The 21,690-nt window shown below is 43.0% G+C and overlaps 1 protein-coding gene across 1 annotated transcript in view; it reads right to left on the reverse strand.

Annotated features, from left to right (window-relative positions):
• Positions 1-1,458: 1,458 nt before the first annotated feature.
• The window catches only part of LOC119181776 (nuclear pore membrane glycoprotein 210), a 36,607-nt gene continuing 16,375 nt past the window's right edge, over positions 1,459-21,690 (reverse strand). The window contains exons 8-16 of the mRNA XM_075874602.1: positions 21,435-21,529; positions 17,903-18,038; positions 16,746-16,921; positions 14,734-15,218; positions 12,219-12,359; positions 8,260-8,471; positions 7,029-7,200; positions 3,335-3,553; positions 1,459-1,822 (exon numbers count right to left, since the gene is read on the reverse strand). Of these exons, the coding sequence (XP_075730717.1) occupies positions 1,710-1,822; positions 3,335-3,553; positions 7,029-7,200; positions 8,260-8,471; positions 12,219-12,359; positions 14,734-15,218; positions 16,746-16,921; positions 17,903-18,038; positions 21,435-21,529 (1,749 nt within the window). The 3' untranslated portion in view covers positions 1,459-1,709. The remainder of the gene's footprint in view (positions 1,823-3,334; positions 3,554-7,028; positions 7,201-8,259; positions 8,472-12,218; positions 12,360-14,733; positions 15,219-16,745; positions 16,922-17,902; positions 18,039-21,434; positions 21,530-21,690) is intronic.

Here is a 21,690-nt window from a genome sequence, read left to right on the forward strand (position 1 = left end):
TCTTTACAGAGATAACTCTCTTTACGGTGTCATGGCTCTCTAAGAGAGTATCATGATCTCCGACGTGATTTCACAAGTCTCTTTATAAGAGTAACGCGCATGGCAAATCAAAGAACTCCGCTGTTTTTCTTAGGCATACAGTATTGATTTTTTTTTTAAGAAACTTAAGTTCACATAGGAGCTGACGTGAGCGTAAGAATAATAACGAAGAATGTCATGCAGCTAGAATACTGGTGCAAAAAGCATGCTTGCACTTACCCGACAAACAGTTTAGGATGAGTGTAAGTAGACAAAGGAGAGCGCTGGTGGCGACATTGCAGCCCATCTTTACAGTTGGCGGGATGACAGGTTCACAACCTTCGGGCTCGGCGTATACGTGGAGTCTAAGGACGTGGGGACGAGCTATCGAATCCTTCTTACTACTGGTTCGATCGGTGATCTGCCTCTGTATTTTAATACGAAAACTGAAGCAGAACGGCAATGCCAGTACACCAGGCTCTGTCCAGGATCTTCGTCTTCTTGTTCTGCCCAGCGTTTGATTGGTTGGTACCTAAATATCTTGGTGCAACCCCCAGCGATTGGGCAAGCACTGAGATACGTTGCCATGCCTGCTGTTACTATGCCAAAGTACGTGTGCATTTTTCGGCCACGAAAAAAATTTTTCACTCCCAACCAGCGACTCCAACACAGGAATTTCTGCGAAATGAGCTCCTTAATGTAATCGCCTTAAAAAGTTTTCCGCTTGCTCTCTGCTCAATACATCTTTTTTAAACTACGAGAGTCCTGTCAAATGAGGAATGATGTATATTGGCAGCCCGCTAATTTAATGACTGCAAGACAGCTTGTTCTTTTGTTGCTGTGGCCAATAAGGCCGAGAGACACGCACATAATATAAAGAAAGAAAAGTTACAGACAGACCCGTAGTGAGTGCACACCCTCTCACCCATACTTGACGTATGTGTACAGGAGTGGTCAAAAGTTCTCCAGCCGCATTGCCATAGACGATATGGCAGCCTGATTACTTTTTGCAACCCCTGTACATTGTTGTCTACAACCTATAAGCATTCAAGTAAGCATAACTTCATTTCTTTGTTCTATATGCGAGGTTATACATGGCTTTTCGCACTTATCATGCGGACATTTATTAGTGAAACATCAGCCTGCCAAGTTCAACATCAAATTCGAGTGCCTATCAAAAGCATGAATAGCAAAGAGGTGTTCGCTGAAAAACATAACTAATCTCGGTGCTTTCATGCGCAGAAGCAGTGCTGCATTTTGTTTTCTTTCTTTAGCTAAATTTTTTTTTGTTCAGTAGGGCACTTGCTGGTGCTGCATGCAACTCAAGAGTGTGTCTATCAGTAGCAAATACGTATCGTAATGGCAGTGTACTATGGCTGGTTCAACAGAGTACACCGATTGAACGAGCTCTCCCCACAACCTGGTAATCAAATACAACAATTAAATTAGCAAATATACTCTTATTGACCGGTTTGCAAACTGCAACTCAGCTTCCCAGTAGTAGTAAAACTGCTAGTAACAGTACTGCAGTGCGTGCTGAAAGCAAGCACACGAATAGCACACTCAGTCACTCCACATAGTCTGGAAATCGAATTGAAATAAATTCAGAAATACAATAGCACCCCTCCCCAGTGTCCCCGCTTCTTGGCACAGGGCTCTCAAACTCCGGTCCACGTGCGAGCCAAAATTGGCTAGAACGTGTGCTGTGGATCAGGTGATGGTGCACGATGCTGAGACCAGCTGGTGCTGCTGTCTAGCCTGCTCCACAGGCGTACTGGCTCATTCTGGGTGACGTAAGGCGGTACTGCGTAGACGCCACGTGATGTAAGCGACGAATTTGCACAGGAACTACTTCACTTCTGAACTTCCTCTAGTGGCCCGGTAGCATATCTGCCTACTTGAAAAGGCTATGCACGTGAGCCTGGTTATACACTCAAACGTCAATATAATGAACAATATAACGAAATAATAGTTAAACAAAGTAAATAAAAATATTCTTGGAATATATATAGTGTCACAAATAAATCATAACGATTTCTTGAATATAGCAAACTTATTTAGGCTAAGATGCTACTTTGTTATAAGGAAGTCAGAGAGCGCACTCAAACAAGTAAGTCACATTTGACACAAAAATAACTTCCTTACATCACGAATTTTGTTATTAATGTATATTCTTAACACTCCATCTATTCACGAATTTTGTTATTAATGTATATTCATAACACTCCATCTATATCACAACTGTTCTTCATTTGCTTATATATATCCGATAAATCGTTACATGGCATGTCCATTACATCAAGGTTCAAGTGTTTGGCACAGGTACTGCTTTTGTCGAACATTTTAAACATGCTGCTTTTTTAAACAATAATTGTTGTTATCGACTTGAGCACACTTATCTATATAAAAAGCTGTGCATGATAATAATTTACCACACAATTACTCTTTACGAATCACAAAAATAGCACGTAAAATCATAATATTCAAACCAACCTTAAGCCACCGCTGTAACCGCGTGAAGTCATTATCATTGAACGACCGGTCACTGCCATTATCGAAAGGCGTAACACCTTTTGTGGCACATTCTGGTGTTGGGGAGTTGAGCATCACAGTGAACTTTCATGGGACAAAAAGTAATCGCTTTTTGCATTTGTGGCTTCTTGCGTTCGAATGCATTGTTTCATTAGTCGACGGCGTACGTGGGTGCGGAGAATGGCGTCAGAAAAATTTGCAACGCGAAAATTGACCGCAAGTGTCCACGCTGCCTCTTTTTTCTTTTCCCTTACTTCCATTCTGCCGGTGAAGAAACGCCGCGAAAATGAGCGACCTTGCTCGCAGCGTCCGAAATCTGCGTACGGTGATATCTCTGAAGAAGATATTGTGGTCTGTGATATACTCCTTGAGAGTAAACTGCAGCGGGGTATACAGAGCACGCGCCTCTCATATGCATGCCTGTTTAAACGTTTTTTCCTCTTCCTATGCGCCTTATTTTAGTGCGACCGTATCGTGTCGGACGTGCTCATTGCAACAGTGGTAGGCTTTGAAAAATGTTCGCTATATGTGGACGCAGTTTCAATGGCTGGCATACAAAAATCCTACGTGTACGGAAATACGTTCGTTACAACCTATAGATCGTTATATGTGGGGTCGTTATCAGTGGGTTCGACTGCATAATTTATTATGAATTCAGGACATTACCCCAATAAATGTGTCATGCAGTATTGCTGCAACGGGACCGCAGTGTAATCAAGAGGTTAGCGCACTCCCCCAGCACCCTGTCCCACCCTGAAGCTCTCAACACAAAACAAGAACTCACCTTTACTTGGTGACCGCTGTTGGGGGTCATGCGACCTGAGAGCCGCTGTCATGACCATTGGGCCTGGTGCCATGGTCATTGGACCTGGTGTCATCAACGCAGTGACTGCTGAAGACCGGTCAGGCATGAAGCGGTGGTAGCAAAATGTACCCGCAATTACCAGTGCCAAAATGATACCAGGTATGCTTCGCAGCCAGCTTGACCATGAACTCTCGTTTTCTGTTTTGAAGAAGGAGGTGTCGCAATAACAAAGGGTCTACTACCACATAACCCAAACCTCATTATAACAAAGTTGCATGTTACACGAAAATAAGTTTGTGATATCCGAAAATGCATCATGAAAGTGTATTACTAACACTGTCTATTACCATTTTTCATTTACTTCATTATAAGCAATATTTAGTTATTGGGGACCTAATAAAGTTGTGTCACTCACTCATATTCGGGTTCATTATATAGAAGTTTGAGTGTAGTCTATAGTGTAATATTTGCAGTTTTTTTCACGATCTTGACCAAGTGCAGTGTCTACGTGAAACCAAAGCTATTCGGCTCAGTTTTCCAACCAGTAGAGACATAAAATGCACCTGCATTCTCATATGATCTCACACACACACTAGCACAAAAGCAAGCAGTGTCCTTTTATTAGTGGATCTATCTGTAAGGCAGAAGCTCTAGGTGTCTCATGAAACACAGAAATCGGGTATCAGTGTTGGCGTCAAGATGTAACATGACAGATAGCCAACATTTGTGACGTCACGTGTCATCACACGACGTCGTCGCCCAAAGGTGGGCTAATCCTGAAGGCAGCGAAAAAACAGGTAATGTGCAGAAAGCCCGAAATGCTTCCAATCTGGGAGGCAGTGAAATACCGTTGAACCCCCTTTAAAATTAAGACTTGCACCAGGAAACCATTCTTGTCTTTTATATGAGGTCTTTTATATTTTCATAACAACCCGCATTTGACTATAGGCACACTGGTGTATCTTATACCCAACAGTGTTGATAATTATCAGTGTCTTGTTTTTAGGGGGGAGAAGGAGGAGAGAGATCAACACATTGACAAGAAGAAAATTTCATATTAATATCTGGGGCTCTTACGTGCAAAAACCACGACATGATTACAAAGCACACCGTAGTAAACGGCTTCAGAATTATCTGACCGTCTGGTGTCTTATAGTGTGCTCTGCACAATACACAGGCCTCTGGCATTCTCCCTCCTTTGAAACGCAACTGGAATAGACGAGATCAAACCTGAACAAGGCGGCTTTCGTTGTGAAGACTCAGGTGAATGCATGAGAGCTTTTCATTTGTGCATACTATGCAAGTTACTCTTGCTATCACCGCTGCCTATGCACAGTTTGCTGAGACACTTCTCTGCACAGGAATTCATTCAGGGTTGAGTACCACCGGCCTGGCCGCTTTCCCCACGCTCCTCGCTCTCTCATCTGGTCAACTTTCGGAGTGAAGTAGAACTTGCATCTTTCCAGCTTCCCATTCCGAATGGAAGCGTTGCCCTCTACAGCCGCCGACAAACTTTTCGGACTTGTTGGATATTTCGGACTTGTGCACAGTCAGGGTTCACACAGCACTAGTGCGTTTTCACGACCAATTTTTCGGACGAACTTATTCCCTAAAGTCCGATTTCAGGTACTATTTGATCGCTCGTTTTGAGCCATGCCTCTCAGTTTTCAAAGCTGCCATGTTAGATTTTGTGTTGGCGTGGTCGAGTTCGTATTCTAGTGGCTAGCTGTGTAGCCTCCAATATTCGAAGCGCACACAAGCTTTCAGTTTCGGAGGCCGTGTCCCATCTTCCTTGGCTGACAAAACTGCCTCGGTAAAGCAAATTTCCTTTTTCAGTTAGCCTTATCGTCACCATCAATACATCAGTAGGCTTCCTTTGGTTGTCATTTCACACATCACGTTCATGGTGTTTTAATGTTTCTGAGCTGTCATGTATGTCACACGTTCTCGGCTGTTGTGCTTGCTCAGTAGAAATCAGTGGCTACAAGGCTTGGCCAATGACCTGAACCATGTAGGTTTGACTACGGACACGACAGTAGGGTTTCGATAAAGGTAAAATACTAAAGGTTACGTATTTGCAATGTCAGTACATGTTAAAAAACCACAGACAGCATCGTTAAATCCTGCCAGAAAGATGCGACGTTGTGTGCATATTTTTGCGACCAGCATCTATTTTTGTTTGCTTGGTGCCATGGAGCCAGCCACTGTGCTGCCCGCAGTCGTCGGTGGCAGCAATTGCCCACACACTGACAATGTTACCATAGCCCAAGTACAACCAAATCTGCTCGTCAGCATGACGCCAAGCATTATTGGGGATTTCTTTTTCCGTCGCTCTAATTCAAATTAACTTCACTCTTATGTCTTAATTATTTTTTTTTTTGAACTGTTCAATTTTTCGGATTTTTTCGCACTCCCCGCCAGGTCTGAAAAATCAGTCGGCAACTGTACTACTGCTGTCGCGAGACATTTATGGGAGTCAAGAGGTGAAAGCGAAAATGCAGAGGCAGGAAATACTGGTGTTTGCCATAAGCGGCATAATATGATACACTAATGAGGATAAGGTACCACTTCACTGCAATGAAACCAGTTTTACAGAGAGTTGCATGCAAACTTATATACGACTGAATAGGTGCTTTCACTGCTCAGCAGCCTCCACTACAGCAAAACGACCATTACAGGAGGTTATATGCAGACTAATATACACCTATCCGTCCATTCCGAAAATTTTTGAATTCCCAACTTAAATTGAAGCAAATTTGAATGTGTGAACATTCGTTCAAATATTTGTACAGGCCTAGTAAAATAGTTAAACCCGGATCACGCCTTGTTGGTTCGCCTACAGCGACAGTCGCTCTGCTGGCTCAGCTGCTACTGCCAACACTGTTGCTTGCACATTTGCGCAGTGGCACGAAAATGCGATTTAAAACAGCGAATCTTTTTGGGGTGAAGCTCCTAAAACTGTGGGTCTGTCCCTCCTAGCTCGTATGTGACCGCCCAGTTCGATGACTCACTCAGCAAATGTGTACGGACGGACCGACGCGCAGACAAACCGACAGATAGATAGACGAACGAAAAGATGGACAGACAGAGGGACGGACATACGGACGATACACGGTTTACCGATAAAACCCTCCAGAGCTTCACTCCACTCATTATCATTCAGTCCATGGATATGCTGTGAATTTCTTGTACTGTAAGCAATTAGTCTAGGCTGGGGAATGCAATAGGCAAATTACATGAAACCAGAGCTGACAAGGAAAATATTTTTCGTTTAACCGGAGTTCCTTGTACTGAGGTATGAACAGGGGTGCAGAATTCAAGTATAAAAACAATTGCATTAGAGGCGCTTGTTCTACTTTGGCAGCCATTCCTTTTCATGATATTTTCACTTACTGAGCCATTACTGTATTATGAATCCATATCACGCCAATACTTGTACTAACCATAATCACACTGCCAAGGTTTCACTGCAATCGACATCTCAAGCGCAATAGAAAGCAGACAAAAGAAAGATTGATATGTCCTGACTACTTTTAGAGCTTCATTCATATTTTGTTTTCTTTTGTTTCATTTTTATTTCATGTTTTCATTTATTGAATTTCTGTGTAGCCCAATCACAAGACACCAGCTAGATAGAAAGGAAAAAAAAAAAGACTATCAAAAAGCTTGGTACCTAATCTGTACTTTTCCAAAGGCACACGTAAGCGCTGCTTTGTGCCCGAACACTCCAGTAACAGCCACGAAGTGTACGAGGGTGCCCGGATCGTCACCTTCCAGTGGCTGGTTTCGCCGATTCGCTCGGGCGCCTTCTTTGGTCTGATGAGGACACCATCCAGATGCCGAATCTGCAAAACGTTCGCTGCATTTTAAACGAGATGTCCATGGGGAGAACCATGGCTTCACCATCCAAAGCCAACTACGGCTACTGCCACACTCTCTATGGTAACAATTGCACTCTTTTGCAAGCTTTTTCTCCATTTCGCTTATACAGTGCTTCAGACGGAGAATGCTAAGTCTTCAGACGGAGACGGAGAAAACGGAGAATGCAGTGCTTCAGACGGAGACGGAGAAAACTTTCAGACGGAGAATGCTAAGTCACGCTGATGGCATGGGCTCTGTTCCTGACTTGGAGGTCCCGAGCCAGACATTGCTTTGGTTTAACTGGTAAATCCATATTTGCAAGCTTTACAGCGCGGAACTTTTTGCACAAAAGACAGAAAATGCTTTTGCCTGTCGTAGCTTTCCGTATTTTGCGCAGAAAGCTTGTAACTATGGCAGTATTGGCTGCATGGCATTAAAGCAAGGAAATCAATGCAATGCTATATATCACTGTTATGCAACACATAATACTCCCTAAGGAGGGCTAACTTTTTTCAGAGTGTTCATTTATACTTGTTCCCACGCTTGAGTTTAAAATACCATACAACATCCAAAAGAAACCGTGCAAATGTATTACACGTTTTTAGATGACAAAAACGCGCTTTCCAAAATGTTGTTCCATTAAAGCTAAATAGAACGACATTCTTGAAAGTGTGTCTTTGTCAGTCATCAAAAATGAAGGCAAACAAATCGATTCATTACTCCTTGATGAAAAATAAAAGAAAAAAAAAATGCTAGGACATAATTTTTAAAATGACTCTTCTCTGAAGAGGGACCCTTGAAGAATAAGGTGTCCTATTCTGGCTTAAAGTGTATCACTTCACCGCACAAACACGGTAAGGAATCCCCATAACAAATTCTTTCTGTAGACACATTGGCCGACAATTCCGTCACCCCTTTTAACAGTTTACAATGTATCACAATGTACAGATCTTTCTTTTCTCGAAGACCACTTCCTTCTAGAAAATCTTTATCGCACATTTAGAAGGATTTAGCAAGCAAACCTGAATTTTATCTAAGCATACCGCAATCTTTGTGGCCACGCTGGGACCAGCCAGATAGACCAGTTGAATGTAGCTTCCAGCTGCTTCCACGCGGACAAGCTGGATGGGTGCTACCAACGCCATAGGAACTGGCTCGGCTTTTCCACCTTTAGCCGCTAGAGCCACGACCACCGACAGGGACAGCTCCATCTCGGGTGGGTCTATGGCGCTCGACAACCGGCACCAGTGACCCCCTAAACCGACAGAGAAATCGCCACGAAACTACGAATGAAACAGAATGTAGCATTCTCATTGTTTGCATAAGCGGTATATGAATAGCTAGCCGGAATGTCTGGGTATGGCCTCTGAGATTAGCCGGCGGTGCGCCGTTTCAACGGCCATCCCATTCGGCGCGTCGGCCAGCAGAGAAGTGTAATTTTGTCGCCTCCGGAAGGAGCCCCGAGGTGTCGATCTTTCCTCACGAGACGAGCAGCGCTCGTCTGCCTGACACAGCGTGCGATTTAAGTCGTTTCATTTAAAACTTCGACAGTGTTGGCACTTTGTTACCTATTTAAAATGCGTTATAAGCACGCAGTCAACATGCATCGCCTTGATACAGCTACAAAGAAGTTTAGGTACATTATTAAAAAGTTACTCTTTGCTTTTGCATGCAACTTTAGTGGTCGTTTACAAGCCGATTTGAGCAACAGAGGCTGCTCGTGCGAAATGTTTAATCTAGGTTGCATGCAAGCTTGTCGAACGACCTTTTTTAGGTTTTTGGGAAATATGACAATGCATATTTATGCTTTTTTTAATCATTACCCCGCAAGTGTGAAAGTACTGCAGCAGTTACATTACAGTATAGCTCTAAAATGTAAACGAAATGAAATAGTGCCAATCAAAATAAAAAAAGTTTAAAACATCGGTACTATTTCATTTCATCATACCATAGATTTCCCAATATAGCTCTCTGTTTCTCAAACACCGTAAGTGCAGGTATATGCTACCACGCTACAAGACGTAGCTTTGCCTCTCGCACTTGAAGCGAAATTCTTACAGCAGAGCTGTTATGGTGTGTAGGCCTCCAAATTTTTATGCGTGCGTAACACAGAAAGACTTTGTTTTCTTGTATTTTTTTCGTGGTCAAACGAAGGTTCGTGTACATATACTTAGGTGAACGTAAAAGAATTTCCCCTAATCTCCCCTCCCTCTTTTTTTTTGTTTCCATTTTTTTTTCGGCCACATTACATGGAGGCGACAACTAAAGGCTTGTGCAGCCACGTTTTGACGCTTGCTGAAGAGAACCCCAAGTGGTATTATTTCGTGTGTCGCCGGGATTTGATGAAGACCACATGCTTCTTTTTTCTGGCAGGACACGAGAATGCTGAAAATCAGGGCTCTAGCTCTTGTCTTTATAAATAAAGTGTCATGTATCCTCAAGGAATTTTGTCTGTCCTCTCTCCCCCATCCCGGCTGTGGCTTTCGTGCATCAAACCCCCTTTCTTGCTTGCTCAGCACATTAACTAAGGAGGTTACTACGTTCACCTCAATTCCATACATAATATCAAAAATATTATGCACTGCAGTCTGTTTAGTACAGCTGTACCTGAATTAAGGTCGCCTCATATCTTCCCTGCATCCTGTGTAGAAGTGGAAATGTAAATGCCCGATACCAATGATAAAGAAAAAAATTGTCAGAACTATTCAATCTCCATATTAAAAAAGTGCTATTTCAGATTTAAGAAATGCATACGACAATTGCAGATTGAATATTAGCCATTGTGCCCCCCCCCCCCCCACACACACACACATATATAGAGAGAGAGTGAAGAGACACAACTTAGCGGGGTTCTCTTAGTTTTGTTTCTAACGGTTTCGACCAGTGGACTAGTCTTCGTATATATATATATATATATATATATATAGATGAAATAGATGATCAGAGTTTCTTCCGGCTACCGTAATAAAAGTTATAAACTTCGAGAATAGTGAAGTATAGGAAACAAAACAATAAAATATTTATTTAATCCTAACAGTTTCGGCTGGTGGACCAGCCTTCTTCGGAGGATGTAAGTGAAATGATACAAGTTCCCGTAGCAGAGGGTCACCCTCACAGTTTAAAGACCCTCCAAAAAAAAGAGAGAGAAAAAGACAAGCGGGCGAACGAGGTAGCAACAGACAACAAGAAGCAGAAGAAGGAGAGGAACTAGAAAGGAGCGACGGAGAGCCGCCGGAAACGAGCGGGTAATTCTGGCATTGTTACTTGGTATAGGTAAGACGCGCCGCCAGCGGAGGCGACCAAGAAAAACGGAAAAATGTGGAACATGTTGCTGCTTACTCGCATCCCACACATGGATCGAGTTTAAGTTCACGTGGTTCGGCGGCTGGCCCGTGGCATCGGGCCACACACACACACACAAACACACACAAGAAGCATACGACCCGCTCCAGCTTTCGGAATATAATGGCCACGTTGGAAAGCTAATGTGCCCTCTCCCCCTTCCTCCACCTGCCCTCTCTTGCAGGTGGAGGAAGGGGGAGAGGGCACATTAGCTTTCCAACGTGGCCATTATATTCCGAAAGCTGGAGCGGGTCGTATGCTTCTTGTGTGTGTTTGTGTGTGTGTGTGTGGCCCGATGCCACGGGCCAGCCGCCGAACCACGTGAACTTAAACTCGATCCATGTGTGGGATGCGAGTAAGCAGCAACATGTTCCACATTTTTCCGTTTTTCTTGGTCGCCTCCGCTGGCGGCGCGTCTTACCTATACCAAGTAACAATGCCAGAATTACCCGCTCGTTTCCGGCGGCTCTCCGTCGCTCCTTTCTAGTTCCTCTCCTTCTTCTGCTTCTTGTTGTCTGTTGCTACCTCGTTCGCCCGCTTGTCTTTTTCTCTCTCTTTTTTTTGGAGGGTCTTTAAACTGTGAGGGTGACCCTCTGCTACGGGAACTTGTATCATTTCACTTACATCCTCCGAAGAAGGCGGATATATATATATATATATATATATATATATATATATATATATATATATATATATATATATATATATATATATATATATATATATATATATATATATATATATATATATATATATATATATATACACATCCTCCTATGCGATACCCTCGTCGAGGGCCTTTAGGGGTATTTTGAAGAAGGACTGCAGTGAATCGGGCATCAGGGATAGTTCGTAGAATGAAAAACGCAGACAGAATAAACCCAAGCTTTGGATGGATGTAGCAAAAAAAAGAAAGAAACAGCCACAGTACAACATGTGAGGCGACTTATCAGCGTTCGAGTCTATTCCATGTGTATTTCTTGCTACAAATCATTTCCAGGAGAAAATCACCAGCGCGTAGCAAAATGCAATGTATGGCATCAGCGAAGGTCTTGTGGTGATGCGCTTCTCCTTGCAGTCTTAAGTATGCGTCAGAATCGAAGAGGCAATAGCCCAATTGCACCGGTAAGCGACATGATGCCTTTATAGGGCGCATGTGTCCTTCAACTTTCCATTACAGGTCGCATAAAGACTGCGATTGCCAAGCTTTTGCCCTCCGCGAGTGTCTTCGCAGGGAGAAGTGAGCCATGGGGAGTGTGCGCCGCGGTGTGCCGGCCGGAGTAGTTATCCCGCTGTTTCCGATTGTGCACTCTGTGTGCTAATAGGACGGCCGAAGGAATGATGCCGCTGGCTCATCTCTGAGGCCACGATTTGGGCCACAGAATACAGTATGGCACATATACTACCACCACCCCCCATTCTACTTTGCACACAGTCTTTCTTAAAATGTTGTTTGACGTGATTGCTGCATCTTGCTTGCATATCTGCTCGTTTCTGCTATTTTAAATATCCCCAGGCATAAATGAATTGTGGATCCTGTATGTCCCGGCGGCTACATTGCAAGCAGTACAATGAATTTCCTGCACAAGTTATAGAAATAGCCCCCCCCCCCCTTCCCAGAAAAAAAAACAAAACAAAACAAAAAAAAAGAAACACTGACCGTAGGCCAAGCTGAATCCCGCTGTCACTTGCACCAGATCTGGCGAAACATCTGTGCTGTCTGCGCGACGTACATGGCAGATGAATGGTGGTTCATTATCTTCCCGGTCCTCCAAGGTGAGCTTCGCTGCGCAAGGATCACCTGTGTTTACAAAACACAACCGAATTCACTGATGAGGCCAAAGCACTGCAAGAGCGCTACAAGGCAGTATACATTGTCATCTATCCGTAGAGTGCCACGAAGCTACAAAGAAAATTCACAAGTTTTCTCAAAGAAAAGTCTCCAGTGTCAACAACAACAAAAAAAGAAACATCCTTTATTCCCCGATAACAATAAACTTACCCTGCCCCAGAATTTGAGGCCAAGCCAGTGCCTTTCTAGAGCAATCACACTACCATATCAACCTTGAGGACAGTGAACTGTAGCACAAAGGAGAGCTGATAGACAACTTGAAGCACACGGTCTTTAACACCGCACATGTGTTCTGAATGTTAATTTTCCCTTTCATGTTAAATAATTGATAGCTATGTTTTGTGTAAAGCAGTAAAGCAGAAAAATTTAGATAGTTCACTATTCAAATGGCTTACTGTTTTCCAATTTCAACACTGCTTTCAACCTTTCTTCAAGCACTTGCCAGTTTTTATCCGTACTTCATAAGCTGATCTTCCTTGTGCTTAGCAGGCTTCTGCAGTACAGATTTACTGTAAGGTGCTTTCTGAGCATCCAAATAAGGCAGGAGTTTAGGGAATGGGGGAAGCTCAAAGATATGAAAAATTCTCGAACCCAAGGCCTCCGTGTTCGATAACTGTTTATACCTTGAGAGTGCTTCACAGCTCGAAGAAAAAAGTACATTCCCATCTCAAAAATAAACCTAGGTCAAACATTGTGAAAGTATGCCAAGTTTCACCTTTGTGACATTTGTGAACAGATACGGAGCTCACTACATTTACCTGCTCCTGCAATGCTTGTTCTTGTGCAACGCGTGTATCTCCAGCTTGAAGCAAGAAACGTTGATGAACTTTTCCACAAGGATTTGCACACATAGCCACACATGAACTTCCGAGATGCCACTGACATGCCACTGCATACCCACAGGCCACACCTTCACGCTGATTGTCTTCAGCGAGTTGCTACTGCAGATGACTGTTTTTCAAGAATTCTATTGTCGTTATATTCATGATCATTGTTTCGTTGTTAGAAAATGAATTGTAAGTCAAAGCTTCGTTATCAAATTTTGCCCTAAAACTAGGCTTGTGCAAATATTGTGTGACATGAACGAGTAATGCAGTATTCAAATTCGCTTCAAGGCGAATTCAAATTATTGAAAATTTCAAATTATTCAAACCGAACGAATAAGTGCATTAATCTGCATGTAACACTCTGTACAGGTGGTTTCGCTGCAGTGAAGGGGTGCTAAGCCGTGAAAGCACCTATCCAAATATATATTAGTTGGCATGTAACGTGGTGCTGAACCAAGAAAACACATATTCAGAAGAAAACCGTGCTACCGTGAAGCCCCACTTCAAATAAAGATATGCTACCCTCACACCGATTCATTTTTTCCGTTTAAAAGCTCGTTATTCCAACTTATAAAATGTTAAGATATTTTAAAGGATATCACTTCCATTTCATCAAACAATCCTGCTACTATATTCAAAGTTCTTTCCAGTTCCTTTGACACAAAAAAATAGCATTTGCACAAGTTAGTTTGGTCATGGCAAATAGCATGCTCTTTTATCTTTATAACACATGACATATACACTATTTGAATTCGATTCGAAATTATTCAAACCAAATCACTCTTTACATAGAATTCGCTCTGAACCTAAAATTCACTATTCGCACAAGCATACCTGAAACCCCAGCATCTGAGCGTAGCTACGGCATCCTTTTGTCTTTTTCTTGTGTTTCTGTCGCACTATTTAAATAAGTTTTCTGAAAAAGTCTCTGGATACCTTAGAACAAGATGCCATAAATTTCATATTTACTGACGAATTGTCAAGTAGCACCTTGCAGATGCCATTTCCAGCTCACTATACAGTAAACTCTGGAGGCGAAAATGCTGTATGCTTAGATTAGGGTGCACGTTAAAAAACCATGTGGTCGAAATTACCGGAGCCCTTCACTACAGTGTCTCTCATAATTATATGGTGGTTTTCGGGCATTAAACTCTACATATCACTCAATCAGTACAGTAAACTCTCAATAAACTAAAGCCTGTAAAACAGAACTAAATAGAACAACTGCCTCTAGGACTATTGGTTTAATACCTGAATTCTACACCACTGGTAATCTTTCAGTGAACTGAACTTCTGTGAAACAGAGCACATTTCCCTGTACCTTGAGGTTCCGCTTAACAACAGTCTACTGTATTCTCCGGACAATGTGTTTTAATACTGCTAAAAGATAGCTTGCAAACACAAACCAAATACTTTTCTTTCCACTGTTCTTTCTATGCGAGATTTGCAAACAATTGACAATAGAGTCTCTGGAAGCAAAAAAAAAAAAAGCCAACCGTAAACGCTGGAGGCACGCCCGTTGAGTTTCACAAACAGAATGCGATCCTGCCCAGCCGGGAGCAGTACTGGCAAACCCTCGTACTCAAGGTTGGGGACTTCCAGTTGCACGGAGGTGGGCTGCTGCGCCTCCAAGACGCGTCGCAGCTGCCCCTGGGGCAAACCCGTCCACAGTGCGAGGCCACGTCCGCCAGGCATGGTCATGTGGGCCAGCGCGCAGCCTGGCGCGGCCGACACAATCCGCAGAGGACCGTGCTCGGCAACCCACCGTCCGCCAGCAAACGGTGCCTGCAGCCAAATGCGCTCGCCTACGAGCAGTGACTTTACGCTGTCGGTCATTGCCGATGATAGGGGCAGCAAGACTTCGATGTTGCTGCCACCGCCGCCTATAGACCAGCAGACCAATGCTGAGCCAGCACCGCGCACACGCAGCTTCCAGTAACCACTGCCATCACCTTGCCGCTCCACTAACACAAGGTCACTCCTGCATGCGCAAGACGATAGTCAAGTTAAAAAGGAACGTGCTTAAAAAGGACCCCTGCAACACTTTTTTTAGGTAGCCATGCTATGGATTCACTAAAGGAGCTCATTGAGTGATGGATTAACCACAGCAAAAATCTTAAGCATTGTTCCAGCATCAGTGGAGTTCCAAAGAATTGTCGCATGCTGCAATTGCATTTTCTCTTCTCTCGTCTTGACGAAAGTGCTGGAAGCTGAGCAGAGAGGAATGGCACAGAGAAACAAAATACGCACTTGCTTTTTGTTACTTTGAGCACTTTATCTGCCTTTTTTTTTTCTTCAAATACAGGAGGTACTATCACCCCCTGTAAAGTCGTTGGTGCCTCGTGGTGCACACGTGTCCCACGAATAGGCTGCAGTTAGGGGTAACAACCACAGAGCGGTAGATTGCACAGTGCTCGGACGCAATCTTCACCAACATCATCACTATGGTTAGCGCGGTAGCGCCAAAAGTGATGTCTGGCGGCGAGGCTAGGTGGCCGAATAGAAAAGATTGGCAAGGTCTTTGGTGTAAGGCGGCTCACGTGAACGTTTGTCTCCCGCAGCGGGTTCATGTGTATCGTTGAGCTGCATGTCAACGTAGTAACAGACCGACATCAGATGGGTGAAAAAACGACAATCTTTATTTGAGGCTCGATTAAATAGGCAGGCTAACACGTGTGGCCGAAATGAGAAAGGGCATATCTTGCGCCGAATAACTGAAATAAAGGAGGCTTCGGCGCATCTTTTATCACATGGCGATACATCTATGAAGACGGTGCGGTGGGTCGTTTCCTATGGGCTCCTCGTGGTGAGAAGAGCACTGGTGATGCCACTTTCGTGATACCTTGTGTTTGTTTCTTTGTTGATTGATTGTATTGAAACATTGTAAAAGGTTGTTTAGTGTGTTTCAGCGTGTCACTAATGACATACTTGATTCGGCTGACGATATCGTCATTGTAAAAGTAGTTCAATAAATGTGTTTTTGTTTGGTTTGGTTCGACCGCGTCTGCTGCGTTCATTTGTTCCAAGAGCATAGTGTCTCATTTTCGAGACCCCTCGCTCTTCAGTGCGTTCGCGCACGCGAACAAGTTGCAGTCTTTTGCGGCAGCCCCAGTAACGACCGAGCACGCCATCCTCAAATCAGCTAATGGAATGACTAGGACGAGTGACTTATGAGCTTGTTCTGTCATTAGTAGAGAGAAGAGAAAGCAATATTTAGCAGACACTGAGAATTTGTTTCAAATTACAAACGACATGCTCCACTATATTATTTGGCTTGCATGTTCTCGAGAGCCTAGACTACTGATCGGCAGCGTTTTCTGACCATGCTCAGGAAGTGTTGTTGGGCCTCTTTAAGCAAACTTGGAGACTTGCGACATATTCTAAAATTTAAAATTTTGCACCAAATGCAGTCCTACTCGATCTGGTTTTCGAATTGAATAACTGTTGATGCACACATTTAGTAGTGCCATTCCAATACTGAAAACTAGGCTTATGATCGGCCACTCACCGAGAGCTGTGGGCCTCTACGCTAAGGTTAGAGGCATGGAAGCGTTGGCCGAGACTGTTGTACAGGAGCACCTCCACCAGAAGCTCCAGACCAATGGACAGAGACAAGGGCGCATCGCCGGCCCCCCAAGGCTCCCCACCAACTGGCCGTACCAGAGCGTATGCCACTGTGTCCACCTGCAATTCGAAAGTGCCCACGTTCACTGGTCAAGCAATATTCTTAAAGACCACACGTGTGAGTTTCCCACTTCTGCTTCTTCCCGGACATAAGCAGCGCCACAATTTTCTGCTTTAGCAATTACCAACCCCCCAAGATGCCTCTTTGCTGCCCATTTTGTCAGAACATATCATTTTTAATTTTAAAAACTAGGCTTGTGTAAATATTCAAATGCTTCTAATATTCAAACAAATAATGCAGTATTCGAATTCATTTCAAATCAAATTTATATCATTGAAAATTTTCAGTTATTCGAAATGAGCAAATAAATGCTTATTAATTTTTATGTAACATTCTGTAAAAGCCACTTCACTGCAATAAAGGAGCCGTGAGTAAAGCCGCGAAAGCCCCTATTTAGGTGTGCATTAGTTCGCATGTAGCTTTATAGATTTTTTTATGAAATTTGCGATATCGTGTCATTGCTTTTCACTTGCACTACACTTCTTACAAGTAAGCATCGCATTTATAGTTGAGTCTATGAGTAAAAAAAAAAAAGAAGTCGTTTAATGTCTAAATTTTTTGTCTCCCCCTCCCCTTCTTTTTGTAAGTCCAGTGTAATGTCGAACTCGCGACTTCCATTTCCTTTTCTTTATGGCATGCACTGCGACTAACATGTATAGACACGCTGCAAAAATGATCTCCTTACTATCTGCTAAGCATTTTAACTTTGGGGCAAAGCTGAGAACATGAAAGATTGAGAGAGAGATAGAGAGGAAAGAGAGGGAGAAGCGCCAACATTATTTCTTCTTCCAGCTCACGAATTCAAAACTTACGACAAAAGAGATTTCACAGGGTAATTTATCAGTCTAAACTTATTCGTTGTTTAATTTTAGTGACCCCTTAATGACTTTATGAAATTCGAAACGTCGCACTAAATATTGAAACAACGTAGCTTCTTCTTGGGAGTGAATCAAGGCAGCGGTTTCGTGCAGATGACTCACCCGAACCAGGTATATGCTCTGCTGAGACTCCCGTTGGACAGAGAGAAGGGCAGATCCAGTAACCAAGAGGGCATGCAGCACGGGGGGTTGCCGTTCCAGCCGCACTGCCGCGCCATTGGGCTCCAGAGACAGCTCCCTACAAGCCATGTGCATAGGTATTTTACCTTTTGTAGATACACATGGCTGCAGATCACATTATCAGTTGAACCGTGGTTGAGTGATAAAGTCAATTGCTGAAATGTTAATTTTATCTAGTAATCTAGTATTTATTGTAAGCATGCACAGAAAGATCACCAATTTTTTTAGATCTCCGAATATGAACTGACAAATAATTCGAATTGCCTTTTTGGCCTCAGTAAAGTTTATGAAATTGAATGGGCAGAACCCCCTGCCAATTCAAATTGTAGGAGCCACCCATTGCTTGTTTGGAGCACCCGTGGCTCCTTTGGTAAGGGAGCCGCATCACTCTGCCTCAATGTTCAACACGTCTCTGAAACACTGAGATAATGTGATTAGCAACCACAAGCACATGTATAATACTGTGGACTCTTGATAATTCAAATTGATAGTTCGAACTAGGTTATTTCAAATAAATTTTTGGTGGGCTCGCTGTGCCTTCAATGCATTTCAAAGCTCTTTAATTCGAACTGTGCTGGTGCACAACTAGCCAAACCATTCTCATTAGCAATCCAATGCTGACTGAGGAAAGGAACAAAAAGAAAGGCGGTTTATCGTGTACCAAAACATTTCATGCGTGCATGCATTGTACATTACCATAACTGACATTCAAGAACATTACTAGCAATCATGTAGAGCTGTCTGTAATGTTGACGCGGTACTGAGAATATATTGCCTCAAGTTACTGCAGACCATTGAAAAAAAAAATTCAGAGGTCTGCAGAACTGTGTGAATAGCAAAATTATGGGCGAGAATAATAAAGTGTGGATCGAATAAAGTAGTGCTGAATATTTCTTTAATGTTTTTCTAACAATTCGAAGCAAAATGACTGAACTTGTACAAAAGTTAACAAGTTCGAAGTATTAAATAGTGATCTTAGTTGAATAACTTCAAATAGAATTCGTATTGATTGATATGTGGGGTTTAACGTCCCAAAACCACCATATGATTATGAGAGACGCCGTAGTAGAGGGCTCCGGAAATTTCGACCACCTGGGGTTCTTTAACGTGCACCCAAATCTGAGCCCACGGGCCTACAACATTTCCGCCTCCATCGGAAATGCAGCCGCCGCAGCCGGGATTCGAACCCGCGACCTGCGGGTCAGCAGCCGAGTACCTTAGCCACTAGACCATCGCGGCGGGGCTAGAATTCGTATTGTACATATCACTATATTTGTCATAATCTATTTGTCATAACCTAACTAACCTGCACAATATTTTTAAAAATTGAAACAAGGCCAGTGCAAATGTCCTTTTATTTTTTTTTTTTTGCTTCAAAAAAAAATGCAAACAACTTTGAGCAGTAGCAGGACTTGACTTTCGGTAGAATGCCAGTGATAACCTGTGAAATATGTTGCATTTAATATTGTACTGTACTTAGTGTATACAAGCCGGCATACCAAGCTTTCAAACTTGAAAAATGAATCAATGTGAGAGTAATATCTTCACTTAACCTCGATGTAGAGCTTTGCGGCAATGTGAGCTTGCCCTGAATATGTGTTTTATGTGTTTCATTGCGATAGCAATTATATGGACACTCTCGACTGGATTTTGCCGCCAAAGTCGGCGTCAACGTTGGTGACCGCTGTCATTCATTGTATATGTATACGTATCTATACATATGAAAATGCAAGAAAGAAAAATAATCCAGAAGAAGACTTCGGCACGGGGAATTGTACGTCCGACCTCTTGCTTGTGTGTGCGTGACGTTAGCCACTGAACCACGAAGGAGTACCTCCTTCAATATTGAAACAACAAGCTAATTATATATATCACTTACCACTGGTGATGCCGATCTCGGGGAACTATCATGTTTTCAGAATTACTAGCGAGATGGCGCTATGAGCGTGCGTCACGACGCGGCAATGCACACTGATGTATCTTCCACATGTACTTTGCCCCACAGTGGGGGGGGGGGGGGGGTAGGGGGTGTAGAAGCTCATGCGTGCGCGTGCTTATCTCATGATGGGGAAAATTGTGTGTCTTGGGCTCTCACCGGAACGATTCTGTTGTAGTTACCGGGTGCATAAAGGTCATTGCACGCGTTGCACAGTCTCTGTTTACGAAAAGGGCACGCTTTTCACACACAGTGAAGTAACAACTACGACACTTATTTGCATTCATCTGCACCTGCAAGTAGGTTTCATAGGTTTCATGCGTCACTTGTTAATGAGTGACGCACAATTGACGCATCTGCTTGCCATTCTTCTCGTGAAGTTCCAATTTGTTGCTATCGAATTTATTGCTTCACCTTTGCGGCAAAGCTGTGATTTTTCTATGGCTTAGCACCACTTCACTGGAGTGAAACCACCTTTACGTGAGATTACATGCACACTAATATACACTTGAAAATGTGCTTTCACTATTTAGCACTCTTCACTGCAGTGAAACCACCTCTACAGGAGCTTACATGCAAACTGATATTTATATATATATATATATATATATATATATATATATATATATATATATATATATCATTTTATTTATTTCAAATACATAAACATTTTCAATAATTTGAATTCACATCAAAGTGAATTCAAATAATGTAATATTCACACAGGCATAGAAACTACAGAAAGGTTACAGAGCATCTCTAAGCATATTATTTGAAACATCAGACGCTGTGGCCACGGACATTGTGATCGAGCTTACTGCTCGAAATTAAAACTAGGCATAACTTGTTTACAGCGTGAATCGTAACTTAGCGAGCAAAAACATAACACTAGCAAACACGCTAGAACAATGAAGCCGCAATTCGCTTTGTCGAAAGCTATGGATCGCATTGCCCGCTGGCTCCTCGGAACCATGAATGGGCATTTTACGCACTGGCAGCAGATATACCTCCTAGCAAACTCGTCGCAGAGCGATTGCTCAGAGCACCAGTGGAAGCGGCTAGCAGTTTTGCCCATCAGCACTTCAAAATCAAGACCAAGAACACTACATGCCATTTTTTTTTGTATATATTCTAAACTGTTATGTTTATTTTCTGGAAGTTCGCATATATTATACTCTATTATGTTTATTTTTTTGGAAGATGGAATACTTCAAATTATAACATTCTGGAGCAAATCAAATTAAATAGCAAGTACTATTTGATAAATGTTTGGATATTTGCACATTCATAATTATAAAAGATGCTATAAGGAGAGGTCCGCCAGGTGTTATTGGTTATTTATCGTGCAGCAGTGAACAACACTAAGCACATAGGAAGATAGCGTACGTGAAGCAACCAACCATTGTAGTCAACTACCTGTGCAGTCAACTGCTAAGAACTGTCGAACAGAGCAGTGTGGTAGGCCAACACACACTATAGATGCAATGTGTACCACTGAAGTAAAGCTATTCAACTTACCCAGACACATCGAGGGCCAGCTGTGCTCTGGGTCCCAGAATAAGGGACTCGGGCTGGGTCAGGGCTGGTGCCAGAAGTTTGACACGTGGAACCACCTACAGAGAGGGACAACTGTTTCAAGACCTCCATCAAGTGAGAAAGTACTGCCAAAAGTGCATACTCTATCTCTGCATGAGTGCATCATCAGCGTACCATCAGATGCCTTGGAGAGGGTTAGCAGAGACTGTAAGAAGGGCATCGTTGGGCTCGGCATACT

Source organism: Rhipicephalus microplus, chromosome 10, assembly GCF_043290135.1.
Source record: "Rhipicephalus microplus isolate Deutch F79 chromosome 10, USDA_Rmic, whole genome shotgun sequence".
NCBI classification, from domain to species: domain Eukaryota; kingdom Metazoa; phylum Arthropoda; class Arachnida; order Ixodida; family Ixodidae; genus Rhipicephalus; species Rhipicephalus microplus.